The sequence below is a fragment of the Podarcis liolepis genome (assembly GCF_965112155.1).
Source record: "Podarcis liolepis genome assembly, chromosome: 3".
Lineage (NCBI taxonomy): Eukaryota > Metazoa > Chordata > Lepidosauria > Squamata > Lacertidae > Podarcis > Podarcis liolepis.
In genome coordinates, this window is record NC_139557.1 from 34,828,598 (window position 1) to 34,845,943 (window position 17,346).

The window sequence follows — 17,346 nt, forward strand, 5'->3', positions numbered from 1 at the left end:
AGGCCGTATAGGGCTTTAAAGGTTAAAACCAGCACCTTAAACCTGATCCTGTACTCCACCGGGAGCCAGTGCAGCTGGTATAGCACCGGGTGAATGTGATCTCGCAGCGAAGACCTCGTAAGGACCCCGCTGGAGTTTCTGGGTCAGTCTCAAGGGCAGCCCCACATAGAGCGAGTTACAATAATCCAGTCTGGAGCTGACCGTCACGTGGATCGCAGTGGCTAGGTCAGGGCGAGAGAGGTAAGGAACCAACTGCTTAGCTTGGCGGAGATGGAAAAATGCCACCTTTGTTATAGCTGCAATCTGCGCCTCCATGGAAAGGGAGGTGTCGAAGATTACACCCAAACTCTTAACGGACGGTGCTGGCACTAATTGCACCCCCGCAAGAGATGGGAGTTGCCCCCCCCCAACCCCATATCGTCCCGTCCCAGCCACAGGACCTCTGTCTTCGAAGGATTTAGCTTCAACCGGCTCCCACGTAACCATCCAGCCACAGCTTCCAAACATCTGGTCAGTGTGTCTGGGGCTGAGTCAGGATGGCCATCCATCAACAGATAGAGTTGGGTGTCATCAGCATACTGATGGCAACCCAGCCCAAAACTCCGAACAAGCTGGGCTGTATAATAATAACTACGATAATAATAATTTTATTATTTGTACCCCACCCATCTGTCATGATGTGAAAAGACCTCAGCCTGAAACCCTAAATTACCGCGGCCAGTCAGAATGGACAACACTGGACTAGGTGATCAGATAGTTTGACCCTATGTAAACAGCTTGCTATGTTCCAGATGGATGCTTCCTGTGATATCTACAAGCCTCAGATCAACCCTATCTGCACTCAAGTGCTGTTACTGATTATTCAAAGGGGCTACATCCCAAATAATGCTTTTGGAGAGCGTTCCAACTCCCAAAAAAGCAAACAGGAAAGCCTTTTTTCACAATAGGAAGACAATCTCCCTCTTCAAAAAGAACTTGATTCAGAGTTTCACCTTACTTTAAGATCTTGAAACTACTATGCCACCCATCAGACTAAAGAAATAACCTCATGAGACTGGGCTTTATTACAACATTCGCTATTATTAGCCTTCATATCCTCTCCATAAGGCTTTAAGAACTTTCATCCCCATTGCAAAACATTAAAACAGGATGCAATTAAGTAAAATTAACAACAGGGGTCAGATGGTCAGCAGATAAAAATTGGCCCAAGCAAGGAATCACGCAAAGGCCAGGGCTGAAATGAGTCCACAGTATTGGTTTTCGCTTTTGTTTGTTTTGTTTTTTTTAAAAAAACAAAGTAACTTTAAAATAAAAAGCAATTTCATTTTAGGCAATTCAGCTTTCATAAATTTAGTATGCTATATTTTGCCTTCCTGATTAAATACATAAAGGCTGCAATCCTAAACACATATCCTAGCCACATTTAACACAATGGGACTTCCAAGTAACCAGGCATATGATTGTACTTTAAGGCTGCAAACACACCAGATCTTTAAAGCACATTAAAAGTACAAACCGTAGTTTGCTAAGGGTGCTGGGAATTGTAGCTATGTGAGAGGTAAACTACAGTTCCCCTAATTCTTGGGAGGGGGCGGGAATGTACTTTAAAGGTGTAGTGTGTAACAGATAGCTATACAGTGGTACCTTGGGTTACATACACTTCAGGTTACATACGCTTCAGGTTACAGACTCCGCTAACCCAGAAATAGTGCCTTGGGTTAAGAACTTTGCTTCAGGATGAGAACAGAAATAGTGCTCCAGCGGTGCGGCAGCTGCAGGAGGCCCCATTTGCTAAAGTGGTGCTTCAGGTTAAGAACAGTATCAGGTTAAGAACGGACCTCCAGAACGAATTAAGTACTTAACCAGAGGTACCACTGTACTGCATTATACCTTTTGCATACTCTGTATTCACTTGTAGTAGCACTAACTTTGTCCACCACAAACATGACACTTGCGCAATACTTAGAAACCCCGGAATCAAAATTTCGTAGCGCTGTTGAGCAGAATCTTATATTACTTTAAGTAATTAAAACACATATATAGGCTGAAGTCAGTAGATTCCCCCAGACAATGGACTGACGTGTTCCCATTTCCAATTTAGCACTAACCATGGTTTGCCATGACATCCAACTTGGCAAATTCTGCTAAGCAATTCCCTCCAAACCACAGGCAGAATCCATGGTTGGAATTGGGGAATGCAATCTTTGATTTGGAATGAATTGTAAGTGTCGACTGCAGAGTCAGGTGTCATGAGAAACTAGTGTTAGTGCTGAAAAGGCAAGAGTTCAAACCTATTCAGGAGGGAGGGGAGGAGGACATACAACAGCCCATAGCTCAAACCTGATTCTCATAACCAGGAACAGGGAACCTGAAGCCGTCCATATGTAGCTGGACTACAACAACTTGCATCATTCTTGACCATTGCTCATGCTGGCTGGGGCTGTCAGGAGTTGAAACCCAACAACATACGGAAGGGCATAGATTCTGCCACCATACTCTGAAATATGGCATGCAGAATTCTGTGAATCAAGACAATGAATTAAAACAATCCATTAAAATCCCCTTTTAAAGATGCTTTGGAAGAATATATAATTGAAACACAAGCAAGAAATTTTAACTATTGAAGGATACATTCCAGTTCAGTTGCTCATAAGCAGAAATAGGTTACTCTTGGGGATTTTATAGACACTGAATCTAGTCTTTCTGTCTGGAGAACAGGGTCTTCAAAATGTGTTGGCTCCTCCAATAAGAAGGGCACTTAACTCCTAACATTGTCCAGCTGGACAGAAGGATATATTTTGTTTATAAATAAGAAGTCGGGTTTGGGCAGAAACGGAGCGTTGTACAAATTATTTGGGTGGAATTTCTTGGCAAGGCCGAGACTAAACTTACATGTTTTGTCTTATTATGTTGAAAGGCAGCTCCCAGTTTCCCATATTGTTTCACTGCAACTCTTCTCATTGCCCTTTTTCCCTTTGCCATCACAGTACAGTTCCTTGGCCACTTTTGTCCAGTCTACTGTTTTAATTCTATTGGCCAGGATGACCTACCGGTATGTAAATATTTGGTATGTCCAATGTGAGGACTGCACAGATGCATGGAAACAGAACAACTGTGTGTTGTGAGTGACAGTGAGCAAACAGGACTGGGAACGAAGAAGGAAGTGGGAAAAAGAAACAGCATAATATAGGAAAATAGGGAGCTGCTGTATCCTTTGTTGCATCTACCTCAGTATTTTCTACACCACTGCTATTTTTCTTGGGGGGGGAGGTGCTGGAGTTCACCTCTTTCTCTTAGAATCGCAATGGCATCCACCTGAGAGGTGCTGGAACTGAGTTCCAGTGAGTTCCCCCTGGGGAAAAAAGCCCTGGCCTACACTAACTGGCAGTGATACCTGGAGATGTTGGCAACTGAATCAGGGACCTTCTGCAGAAAAATAAGATTCTCCACCACTGAGCTATGACCTACCTTTAGCCTCAGCCAAGAGAACAGAAGCATTCTAAACACCATAGAACCAGCATGAATATTTGCCAGGAGTTTTTTGGTAGCATCTTTTTCATGATGGAAGCATAGTTTTTGTTTTTTGTTTTCCCATGGGTTGTTTATTACATACCACACTTTCTTCAAACTACAAGGTGGGTTACCAAACAGAGAGATTAAACGTAGACTAATAGCCTGCAAACAAACAATAATGTTTAAGAAATGTGTGTCTCAAAACAAGGACTGAACGTGAAACGCCCTACGGTCAACTTTGCACAGAAAACATCTCAATCTTCAGGGTAAAAATTGAAAGTCCCTCCAACACCACTCCACCAAAACAAACTAACCGGTTGTCAGGACTGACAGGTTTTGCCTGCTATAGCACTCATGTGTTTTATAGGAATCTTTAGCCAGGGGTGTTATTTTAAGAGATGAGCAAATGGGGAAACCCCATGGCCTAGCCAATAAAATATGAACTTTAGGTGCAATGAAGCACTCATAAATATGACTCTGAACAAGGGGATTCATTGTTTTGACTGACCTCCTTTTTTGCTTCTCTTCTGATCTCAGCCTCTCTGTGTGCGTCATGGCAGCCCTCATCCTTTAACCTGTGGTTTTTAGAAAGCTAGCTACTATGTTATTTATGGCCAGAAGCATTAGTAGCTGCTCTGTGTACTCCCTGCATGCACACATACTGAGGTGGGATGGGGTCTTTTGGTGCATGTGTTTTACTTTGCTGGGATGAAAGGATTTGCTTCTGGAACTGAGGTGGTTGCTGTACTTTAATGAGGCCTCAGCAGTTCGGATCCCTCCCTCCGGTACTAAAGCTGTGATATCTCCCCCCCCCCACCCCGGCTGCTCTCTTTTTAACATACGGTCATATTTTATTGTTTATTTCACTTTTCATTCTTCCTAGAATATTTTTTCCAATGTACCACCCTCATGTTATCCCACTGCCCACCAGTTTTCTGAAGGCAGCTCTGTATGGGAAGTTTTTAATGTTTTATTGTGCTTTAGTATTCTGTTGGGAGCTACCCAGAGTGGCTGAGGAAACCCAGTCAGATGGCCAGCATACAAAATTATATTATTGCTACTACTACTACTACTTTTAGGTAAGGAAGTCAGAGAATTCCAACAAAAATGGGAAATGAAGTGCAGTAGAAATTGCTGTAGTTCATGTGCTTCTCTGCGGGCAGGAAAGGAAATCACTTAAGTGAATATAATCAAGTTACATTGTTTTTAAGTCTGCAAAAATCAGCTACTATGTTGTTTTTAGTCTGCAAGCAACATGTAAATAAGAACTGTTTTTTTACATTGTTCTGGCATTTCCTTTTCATTGAAATGAATGTAAGGTGAAAGTTACATAAGTTATGTAACTTGCATTAAATGTTGGACAGAGAAAATAATATTTGGTGGTAATAAAACTGTAGCACTACAGAAAAAGTGTTGGCCATGATGAATACAGGTTGAAATGGATATCATTGCTTCCTTGCATGCCTGCTTTTAGGTCAAACTTTGCAAGCATTGCTGCACGCTAAAGGCAAGTTCACACGATCACTAGTTACACAGAAACATTACCACAACCTATGTTGTCTTGCCTGCTGCATAATGCAAGTAAAAACACACACCATGAAATTCAATTACTGAAAGCTAATTTCCTGTGGTGGTATCTTGATTCTGTCACTTGGGAGCACATTTGTAAGAATGAGTAACCACAGAAGGATTACAGAAAAATAACGCAATTGCAGGGCTTATCCAAATTGTATCCCAATCAGTGTTTCCATGGTGGAAATATAGCTACTATAGATGTGTGATTTACATATTCATAAATCCACCCTCACGTAGTCACTCGTGAGTGTGACTCGCACACTGCAGAACACACACCACAGATTTCACTTTCAAAGAATCTCACACCATCTCAACCACAATGCTTTCTGAGAAGGCTCTGAATATTTTACATGCCCAAGGATAGTTAGGGTGAAAACCAGTAGCATGTATGGACTGGTCCACAAACTGCATCCTACTTGATCTTATGTTGCAGTAGCTAGTATTTTAGATGCACCTGGAATTCAAGTTCAAATCCCACATCTACCATGGATTCTGGATGGCATTCCACGAAGAGCACCAATCAACACAGTTTTAAATCCTAGATCTTCTATAGGATTATGGGCTTTGATCCTGTTGTTAAACACTACTTCAGCTCTGTTGTGTTAATGTTTTATATTTGCAGAATCCTGGGAACTGTAGTTTGTGGTTTAACAGAGTAAATCTCTCTTCCCAAGGAACTGTAGATCTGTGACAACTCCCAGAACCCTTAACAAGCCACACTTCCCAAGGGTCTTTGGGCGAAGACATGACTGCATTAAATGTATAGTGCTAATGGAGCCATGTAGTTAAGCACAGCTTATCAACCAGCCAACCAACCAACCAACCAACCAACCAAAGGTTTCTTTGGAAGGGTTTGCAAGAGCAGCCTGGGAAGCAGGGAAAGAATCACCACCTCACCGCTAGAGAGTCATTCTTCATGCAAGCACTTTCCTCACACGGCAAATACCTAATAGCCTGCCTTATTATTCATCATAGCCAGGGATAGCTGTCACAGAGGTCTTTGTGTAGGAACCGGCATGCTGGTTAGGAATATTACGCACCACATGGTTTTCCAGGAAACAAAAGGTTGCATCAACAACCAAGAGGTGTTATTATGGATGACTTTAATTGCTATTCACGGTTGCTATGAGGTTTTCTATGTGCATGAGTGTGTTTTTCCCTAGTAAGACATGTATTGTACCTAACCCACAGCTTCCCGCCCAAAGTCTGTGTTTAGTCTGAAAAAGCAACTGATACTGAAAAAACAAGCGGAACTGTATCAGCCTCCTTCCTAATGGCAAAACTATTAATAACAGTACATATTTTTACACATATGTATGTCCCTTCACCATACACTCCCAGCCATCTGCTACATCAGTTTCTCTTGGGTTATTGGTGATTTCTTTCATATTTTTCTGGCAAACCAAGATGCTGAGTCTCTTTCAAATCCACGAGGAAAAACAAAATAAAATATGTGTTTTCAAAACACTGCTGGATCAATTACTTCAGAACAGTTAGAGTAAATGTCCTAACTGTACACATAACTCATACACATATATATCTATTTCAGAACTCATTCATTAATGTGAATTGCCTATTTTCTGTACCCAATTTTCAAAATCATTCATGACCTTTCTGACGGACCTCTTTATGTGAATATAGTACTTAACCAGCAAATGGGAGTGAAGGGCAAAATTGGAAATGTGGGAGAGCACTGCTAGGTAAGAGAAACATGCTATTTAACTTGGTTTCATTTCAAATAAAGATAATACAATTTTGACAGGTTTTCCAAGGTTACTATGACAATACTTCCCACCCTCACAACCTGAGTTGGCCAAGTTTGTGGCAAACATGTTTTTGTGAAAAACTGAGAGGCAACAGGTGTTATGCTACCATGAGCATAAATCAGAATGTTATGAGTACTGGAGAAAACACAGGTTTGTTTGCTTGCTTGTGGAAATGCTTGCTTCTTTCAAAACGGAAAAAAATCCCACACCTAGCAGTAGCTGCCAATTTTACTGGCAGTTACAGTGCTATATAAAACTGGCTGTTTCCATGTATAGCCCAAAAGTCACATTTTTTCCTCATTAAGATAAGAGAGCACTGCTAATCTGAAGTGGGGCAACTCAGCCTCAAAACCCTGTGAATTGGCCCTCAGTTTGTACAAGATGTGTAAATCCTACCGTTTCTGCAATGCTTTTCAGGATCCTGGTCTTTCCTTAGTGATATACAGTGGTACCTCAGGTTACATACACTTCAGGTTACATACGCTTCAGGTTACAGACTTTGCTAACCCAGAAAGAGTGCTTCAGGTTAAGAACTTTGCTTCAGGATGAGAACAGAAATCGTGCTCCGGCGGCACGGTGGCAGCAGGAGGCCCCATTAGCTAAAGTGATGCTTCAGGGACACGTGTACTATAAGGCATTCCCAGTTAGTACGGACCTCCGGAACGAATTAAGTACTTAACCTGAGGTTCCACTGTATACATGTGTGTAAACCTTTCAGAAATTTATTTGAACTATGGAGAGGTATATAAATAATAGTAGTTGATAAGATGAAAAAGATGAATTAAAAACTCCCATTCTTCAGCTTATTCCTGCTGCTTGTAATGGGGGGGGGGTCATTCAAGAATTAGATACAGAAAATCTACAGTGGAATCTAACTAAGAGTGGTATTCAACAAATTTCTAATCAGAGTAGATCCATTAAAATTAATGGATATTAATTTCAGTAGGTGTGCTCTGAATAAAACTTAGTGGAATACTACCCTATTAAATTACTTCCTTGCTTTTCAGTCCTCAAACCTACAGCTTGACAGTATTGGTAAATAAAAAGAAAATTGAGGATAAGTACAATCATAAAGGTAAAGGTAAAGGTACCCCTGCCCGTACAGGCCAGTCGTGTCCGACTCTAGGGTTGTGCGCCCATCTCACTTAAGAGGCTGGGGGCCAACGCTGTCCAGAGACACTTCCGGGCCATGTGGCCAGCGTGACAAAGCTGCTCTGGCGAGCCAGCACCAGCGCAGCACATGGAAACGGCGTTTACCTTCCTGCTAGAGAGCGGTACCTATTTATCTACGTGCACTTAAGGGTGCTTTCGAACTGCTAGGTGGGCAGGAGCTGGGACCGAAAGACGGGAACTCACCCCGCCGCGGGGATTCGAACCGCCGACCATGTGATCAGCAAGCCCTAGGTGCTGAGGTTTTACCCACAGCACCACCTGTGTCCCTTCAAGTACAATCATAGTGTCTACTGAATTTGGAATTATCCGTGGGAACAATATGCCAAGCATCAATCATCCACTGCCTGTATTTATTTCACTCTCATGGGAGTCTCATTGAAAGTAATATACAGAATGTAAAGAGCCTTCCACTATTCAACAACTCATTTGTAAAATAAAAAGGTAGCCTAGTTCCCCAACCCCAGTGATCCTTTGAGGTCTATCTGAGTAGATAGTTTTATGTCGGCAATCCACTTAGTCTTAGACAAAGCTCCAATGATCACCTGGGAGTGAGGCATTAGACAACCTTTTATTTCACCAGTGAATCACTGAACAGAACTGTGCTTAAGTACAATTATTATTATTATTATTATTATTATTATTATTAACATTTCCAACCAGGATTGAATCACACATTACTACAGATTTTGAAAACTCCTTCCAGAATGCTGTATCTCTCCTTCCTGCCTGACAGCGGGGGAGGGGGGCGTGTTATCAAAATCCCATGCCAGTTATACAGTTCAGCTTTTAAACACAACAGAAAAAGTGGTGGGGTATGAAAACAACCAGATTCCGTATCTGACATGAATTTTAATGAATAAATGTAAGCTAAAAATGGAAACAAATCTCCAAATGTTGGCAAGTTTTTATTTCAATCTATAGGAGATCCTTTTAGAGGAGAAGCTGGGCACTATGAGGTAAAACTATTGTTAGCTTTTGTCTACCATAATCAGATAACGGCAATAGTAACAAAGGCATGGATTTACCTATCTTTGTTAAGTAAGGTGTCCTGGTTGCCTCTGAGTACTAGAATACTGAAGTTAATTATTTCTCAATAAATTTAAAGGGTTTTTGGTGACAATTTCAGTGTTACAAACGTCAGCTGAAAGGGAAGAGCAGAATGAGAGGTTACATTATTAAAAACATAAATGAGAATACTCCTAGCAGAAAAGAAAACACAAATTTTTAAAATGTATACATTTGCACTTCTTAAGAAGAAGAAATCAGGATTCAGAGATGATGAAAAGGCAGACATCATCTTAATTGCAGATTACTTCGTTTTCCCCTCTAGCTTGATTTCAAAAATTAGCATTTCAATAACCCCTCAGGCACTTCTAAATTTCATTAGCAAAGCATGCAAACATTATCAAAAATTATTCTGTCAGAATAATTATTATGACCACCTTTTGTTCCTCAAGGGGGGGGGGAATGCCTCATAGTACACGTGTCCCTCAAGATTAATTTTATTACCTCAAGCTCACAGAAAACAGCATTTCTAAGACTTAGCACTTCACGTTTGTTATTTTTAGCATATGGGTTTTTTAACAGTTACAGTTGGCAATGCAATGATTTATGCAAATTCTTTTATCACCTCATGGGGGATTAATGTACTGTAATTTGATAATAGCCCTCCACTTAAACACGGTCAGCTCCTTCCAAAACAGAGCAATTTGATTGCAACTGACTGATAGCTCGAATCACAAAGAACTTCAGTGATACTTCCAGTCACAAAGAGCTTCAATTATTTTGTAAAACAAATCTTGCAGAGTTAAAATAAGGACTGGCCATTTGTCGCTCCCATCTTTTCCCTTTTACACCTTAACCCAGATTGCCTGATGGTTTTCGAATAAATAATAGAAGATAGTTCTACATGAAGGATTAACCCTGCAATTCTATAAATGTCTTCTTAGAAGCAAAGTCCCACGGCATTTCATGCTGCTTACTCCCAGGTAGGTGGGTATAGGATTGCAGCATAATTTAATTGTATGGCAATGACAGAAGGCTATGTTTACAATTAAAATGTTTAGTTAGCTCACGTTATGCACTGATATTTTGAAATGAATGTCGCAAAGTGGGAAATGCTTTAGAAGCTACATAACGCACAACTACAGAGGGGGGAAGAACTGTGATATACTATGGACCAGCTCATAGAAACCTAATAAAGCTTGAAATTCAATAATGTCTGCACATAGTAACCACAAGAAAAAAAATCCTTCCATTCCAGATTCCATAAAAAGACTCTGATATGCAGCTGCTTCTTAAAGTGCTTCCAAAATAGTAGGATATAAGCAATAACGATCTAGGGAGGGGGTCGGTGGGAATCTAACTCATAAGAAAAACAATAGTCCGTAAAGCAAATCTTGTAACAGTTTTGTCTGTGTTCTGCATAATCTCTAACCCCTGAAGATCTATGAAGGATTCGGGCGTAGGGGATGTAGGTACTGTATTTCCTTAATAGCACATTCATTTACTGAATGGTCCTGTTTGAACCAGTGGAGCTCAGTCCTGACACAAGTCAGAGCAAACGAATACGATGTGATACGTCAATCTGCCTCCATCAAGGATCTCTGTTAAAATGCATAAATTTAAACACTTGCTTGGTACTTTTTGGAATCCTTGGCTTCCCTTAGCAAATATGCGTGGGTCTATATAGCCATTTCAACTTTACTTTGGGCACAGGAGTTAAATCAAGCTACAGATAAGGGCAAAGCAAAGGTAACAGTAGGACAACATTTGAAAGGAATGCGAGAAATGAAACTCCTGAGGAATAGTTATACTTACAAAAACAAACAAAAAGGCGGACTGCAATTGCCTTAAAAAGCACACAATAGTACATTTTTTCAAAGAGATTTGAAACCAGCTTTCTGCTAGCAAAGAACTGGCAAAATATTGTTATTCTTATAGCAGCTGAACTTTGTCATTTGGTGCTTTCTAGGACATAAGGTATTAGCAGCTGAGGACGGGAGTAACTTCACTATAGCGAATAAAAATTCAGAAGGTGCTATTTACAAGACACAGCCATTGCAAGATATTTCAGGTCGTATGCTGGAAAGAATAGTTGTATACTAGGGGAAATAATGTTGTTGTGGTTATTTTGAAGAGCTGAACACACACTCCTTACCAGAGAACAACATATGCAAGATATTTCCCCCTTTGAACTGAAAACTGGCAAACTGGTAAACAATTGCTTAGTAACAACATTCTTGAACTGACCTTTTCTATTACAAGGTGGGCATGTGGATCATTATTTCATTATGCAGTTTATTGTAATTATATTCTTCCCTGAATTGTACGCTCAAAAACTGAACACTCTAAAACATGCTCCATTCATTATGTTTCTAATTCTAAATATTATAGAATTAATATTTTTCAAATATGCATGGGGGGGGCTCGCAGACTTAAACAAATATGAGAATTGTGGCTATAAAATAACAACAAAGGAAAGGCAGTGCATCTCACAATACAATATTCACCTCAGATCTTCCTCTTAGATAGGAAAAGCAACAAAAATCTCAAGAGATGTGAAATCTTTTAAAGGCTGCAATCTTATGCACAATTACTAGAGAATAATAATAACCACAGTAGTTATGTCCAAGAAACGTTGCACAAGGTAAGGCTGAATCACTATCTATAATCTCTGAAACAACTAAAACTTATCTTCCAAACTGTCTGTCCTTTTGCTTCTTCTCCCACACAATTCTGTAACTTTCAAATAACACGCTTCAACTTCCTATTCCTTTAAGTTTTGTTTTGTAGTGCATAATCCACCAACTCACGTGCTTATTTTTAAAAAGATTTTACCAAAAAAAACCAAATAAAAACCCCTTGCTACTAGCCTAAGGCTACACAACTTCATTACATCAAGGAAAGAAGTCGAGAGAGGAGAATTATAAAAACTGACTTTAACATAAACAGTGAGAGAAACCTACACACCCCATGACCACCTACAATGTAGCCTGTTTTAGCATTAGCTCAACATCAGCTTGCATTATTAATACACCTTCCAGGGACCAATTTGGCTATGACAGAAGCCAGCTTCTAGGTCCTGGCTCCTAGCTTGTCAAACACAGAGGAACGCATCAGAAAGAAAGAAAGAAAGCAACATACCTAAATTGACAAAACTCATGACCATATCTGCATCATTCAGAAAGTTGGTATCATGCAGGCTAGCTAAGGGAGGGCTCCGTGTAGTCAGCGGAGTTGTGCGAGATATGTGTATTCTCCGAGAGTATCCATTTGGAGATGCTGGGTACCCCTTCCTCAGCCCTTTGCTCTCTCCGCCAAGTGATCCCCTGAGCGAATACTCCAGTTCTTCAGTATCTTCTTCATTTGTCATGGCATTGTAGAGGTCGAGCATGAAGAGGGGTGCTGAGGAAGCTTGCTTTCCAGGTGAAAATGGCCTGGGTCTGTGAGGCAAGCCCAGGATGGAGAGAATTTCTCTCTGGATCTCTCTTCTTTCATGGTTCCGCAATCTCCTGTAAATGAAACTGGAGTGGACGTGATTGTCTCCTATGCCTGCCTTCACAGAACCCATTAGAATCCAACAATTCCAGAGTAAGCTCACCAGAGCTTTGAGCACAGTTTGGTCCATATTTTTTTATATATATATCAATATGCAAAATAAATAAAAACAAAAAAGTAATCCCTTTCTTCCGCCTTCTACTTTTTCTTATGAGGTCTGCTTTCCTGGTGGCTGGGGGGTAGGGGGCAAAAAAAAGAGGTGAACTGTAAATTACCTATTCTTCATGTCAACGTTGTCATTTCTGAGCACAACATCTTGCTGGTTTTATTTCTCCGCTTATTTAAATATTACAGGATGTGTCAGGGCGCAGTTCTTTCTAAGAAAGCTGAAATTCGGACTTCCAATTTTCCACTGTTGTTACTGTTTTTTCTGCATTGATGGAGCAGAGGACCAGAACTTGGTTAGTTGATGCAGGCATTCCTGTAAAGAACCGTAAAGAACCAGTTTTGGGGGATGTGGTTCTATTAAGCGACAGACCATCTTCAGTCACACAGGCATTCTCAGAGCAGTCTTCTCCTGCAATGTTTTCAACTCAATTAACTGCTTAAGACTCTTCTCCCACCTTTCATTCTTTCCTGGTCTGAGCTGCAGCTTGGTGGTGTAACATCTAATCCCCCCCCTAATAATCAGCTGAGACCATTAACATCCTAAGTTCTCTCCTTAATGTCCAGCAAACCTGAAACATGTACCAAACATTTAAAAGGCCTTTCCCTGAATTCATTCAGGGAAGGGGGGAAGAGAGAGAGAGACCCTGCTGAAAATCCACCCAGCCCCTTTGAGTTCCTTAACTGTTATTTCCACCTCTAGCAGGCAAAAACATAGCAGCTCCCTTCAAGAGAGATCTAAAAGCTAATGTAAGCACAACCCTGCTGGGAGAGAAGAGGCTTCTCATTGTAATTTGAAACGGGCAAAGTGAGGGGGGAAATGGCTTAACCCTTCTGTTACCAGACAAAGCTATTTCCCCCCCTTCAGATTACAGTCCTGCCTCTAAGAGGGTGAGATAATGACTTCTTCAAAAGGAGTGTGGCACCAAATATCAATGAAAATAATTATGTGTGTGGCACATGTAAAATGTTTTCAAAATCCTTGGTCCACAGGATTATATTTTTTATCATATTGATTAGCATAATATATGAAAAAACTTTTTAAAAAACCCCGCAACCCACCTCTCTCCTTGTAAAAATTATGGCATGATGCACCAAAAGTTAAGTACTTTAAAATTCCATCAATATTGTTGGGCAAGGACTTTGAGTGCTGGATGTGGGTTTGTTAATTTGGAAGAGCACGATTCAACAAAGTCAAGCACTCTAAAAACAACCTGAGATTGTGGGGACTGAAAAACATGTTGAAGCCATACAGAAAGTAGCTGGAATTAATATGCTTAATATGCTTAAACGTGCTTAACTTTGGTCAGGTTGTATCCCTTTCAAATAAAGTTGCATTCTTTTCTACTTAGCTGAAACTCATTTTAGAATGATAAATTAGAAATTATTTACCAGGTGTTGGAAGCAATGTGTTGGACATTTAACAAATAATCAGTTTCTTTGTCATTACGTATTAATAGCATCTTGAATTTCTAAAGATTTTCCCATGGCTGGATCTTGTCAAGTCAAATAAATGCAAACGTATAAATACCTAAGTTTGCTAAATTATTTGTTTCATTTTTCTGCTTCACAAATTTCAAAAGAAAGGAAGGCATCTCATCAATACAATGAACTTCCCTCTGGAGACATATGCAGACCTCCGGGTTATACAAAATACTTCATTTGGCAGAATGGAAAGGTTTAGGGCTAAGTCACACCCACATATATGTCATTCAGTGTTTCTCCAGTCAGTTGCTCAACCACTGCTAAGTCACAGCTGACTGTGTGAGCTTCTTCTATTGAAGTTAATGATTTTCTGTTTGTAGTGTTTGACCTGTCATTACTATTGCATGTGTGGAAGCCATCAGAAAGTGTTGCAGTCCTCAGATGATGAGCCTGCTTGTGTCAATTCAGCCTTTGCTCCTGCCTGAATAGATCTGCCCTTCCACTTCAGCGGAAGGAGATATTGAAAGTATGCATCTGTTTCCATCCACTGAATTACACACTTCATTTAACCTAATGGAAAAACACATGGGCGCTTCAATTATCAGCTGATAAAAGGAAGAAATCTCTGGATTTGGGCAATATAGTATAAAGTATCCAAAATAAAAAAGAGGTTGGAGTCATAAGAGGCTGCAGACACTTCTAAAGAACCAAAAATGTACAATCTCTGTATTAATAATAATCGACCCAATAAATAACAACATCACCTCATCCCCACAAAACCCTTGAAGATCAAGGTCCCCCAAGGAAGAGATCCACAGAGCAATTTTTCCCAACTGGATCTCCTCCAGATATGGCTGGACTCCAAGTCTTATCAGCCACGGCCAGCATGGTCATGGATGATGGGAGTTGGGAACATCTGGTGATCACCAGCCCAGAGAATGTTCCTACAAAGGAATGGAAAGTGGCAAGGCTGTTCAAATGGGGGCAGACATTTGTAGAGGAGCATGAGAGTTTAGCAAACTTCTTAGGATCCCTGGGAGCATTGCTGCAGCTTGTGATGTGGCATGGGGTCTTCTACTCAAAGACAGGCGGGGGGTTGGGGGTGGGGCAGAGGTCCCATGGAGTACATGCAAGCCCTAGGATCATTTAAAAGGAACTACTGGCCTCAGTTTACAGTATAAACATAAGTTTGACCTGACCTCCTAGCAGCTGCTGATCAGCTTGGCTGGCCTAACTAACAAGAGTAACTTGTTTCAAAACATCTGAGTTAACATATGATTATGCCGCGTATCTTCTTAGAAGTCAGAAGCTGAGATTTCAATCTTATAAATAAAAACACTAAGCTTAAAAAAACAAAAACGAGGCAAAATTGAGGTGCTTTCCTTGAAAGGAGAGTTACATTCTGACTTCAATGGGCACATGAAAGACCTGTGATGTAAACCAAACTCCTTTTGAATTTATGGCTGTGTTCTATATTCATTTTCTTTGGGGGGCGGGGTTTGGTCTTTTGTATTTTATTATGCTTATTTGTTGCTTTTAAATGTCTGTATAGGTTTTGTGAATTCATTTTATTCACGCTTCTGCACACCGCCCGGTAATCTTTGGATGAAAAGCATCCAAGAAATATTCTCAATAAGTAAGAATGGGATCTTTCCCAGCCCAGCAGAACTTTATGGAGCAGCCAAGTCAGCTGGGACAGATAGCTGGGACAGGAGGTCGAGGCAGGCAGCAAACAGGCCTGGACTGGGCACAAGGCCATCTCATGTGAAGGGTTGGTTCAAGGGCCAGCTGATCCTTACTAGATCATCCCTGCCCTACCTCTGGCAAGCGCCATTCCATTGGGATTTCTCTAGCTGCCACCACTAGCACCAACACACATTTGGTGGGAGGAAGGGAAAGCTTTGCACCAATGAAGTACCACTGGCTCCTGTCTGCAGGTGGTGGCTTGTGAAAGGCGGGCAGAGCCGGCCAGGCTGAGCACAGGAACACCTTTACCCTACCCACCCCTGCTCACAAGGGGCTTGGATTGCCCTGTTCGTTTTTATTGCTGTCTGTTTTGGATTTGTTCACATCATGGATTGTATTATGGTTTGTAGTTTAAGTATGTTGTTCACAGGCCGGCACTGGTGTTTATAAGCTAACGTGCAATGAAAGTTTCCCCAAATGGTGGAATATAAAAGCATAAGAATAAAACTAAAAGTGTTTCCCCCTTTTTTTCAGCTTCTTCAAAGAACATGATCTGCTGCCTTAAATTCCAATTTAATGAAAAATTGGGGTGGGGGAGAGGTTTCCTTGGGCACATGGTGTCGCATTAGACTTCCTTCAAGTAGACCTATTAAAATCAGTGGTCTTAAAGTTGTTCCCGCCTGCTGATTTCAATGGGTGTCCCACAAGCACAATTCCAAACATGTCTACTGAGCGAGGGGAGGAAGACCTATGGAATTCACTGGGGATTACTCCCAGCTAAGTGAGGTTAAGAATGCAGCCTAGGTCTAATGTTGTTGTTATTTAGTCGTTTAGTCATGTCCGACTCTTCATGACCCCATGAACCAGAGCACACCAGGCACTCCTGTCTTCCACTGCCTCCCGCAGTTTGGTCAAACTCATGCTTCGAGAACACTGTCCAACCATCTCGTCCTCTGTTGTCCCCTTCTCCTTGTGCCCTCCATCTTTCCCAACATCAGGGTCTTTTCCAGGGAGTGTTCTCTTCTCATGTGGTGGCCAAAGTATTGGAGTCTCAGTTTCACGATCTGTCCTTCCAGTGAGAACTCAGGGCTGATTTCCTCAAGAATGGATAGATTTGATCTTCTTGCAGTCCATGGGACTCTCAAGAGTCTCCTCCAGCACCATAATTCAAAAGCATCAATTCTTCGGCGATCAGCCTTCTTTATGGTCCAGCTTACAACCCACTAAATAACCACGTAAGCAAAATCTTGCTGCTTCTCAGCAGCAGCCTATTACCCACGGTAGTCTAATGGGAAGTCCACATGCAGGGCATGTATGTGGTAGCCCTCTTTTTGGCCCATCAAAATTGATATTCAGAGTTGTGCTGCCTCTGAACATGAATGCTCCATTTGGTTATTGTGGAGAAGAAAGAAAAGGGAAGGAAAAGGAAAAAATATTGCAAGAATATTACCTTTCCAGAAAGATACTGAACTATCTGATGTCTAGCAAAAAAAGAAGGAAAATTCTTATTTAATCTAATTAGCTGCTTCGATTTCATTTCACA

At 41.0% G+C, this 17,346-nt stretch overlaps 1 protein-coding gene across 2 annotated transcripts in view; it reads right to left on the reverse strand.

Annotated features, from left to right (window-relative positions):
- Nucleotides 1–13,449, reverse strand: part of BMP5 (bone morphogenetic protein 5) — a 55,039-nt gene extending 41,590 nt beyond the window's left edge. Inside the window, exons 1-2 of one of the 2 annotated variants that reach the window (XM_083495658.1) lie at nucleotides 12,803–13,449; nucleotides 12,174–12,541 (exon numbers count right to left, since the gene is read on the reverse strand). In XM_083495658.1, coding sequence (XP_083351784.1) covers nucleotides 12,174–12,541; nucleotides 12,803–12,813 — 379 coding nt within the window. In that variant the 5' untranslated portion in view covers nucleotides 12,814–13,449. Of the gene's footprint in view, nucleotides 1–12,173 lie in introns of both variants that reach the window. The other variant, XM_083495657.1, reaches the window with a different exon arrangement.
- Between the last annotated feature and the right edge of the window lie 3,897 nt (nucleotides 13,450–17,346).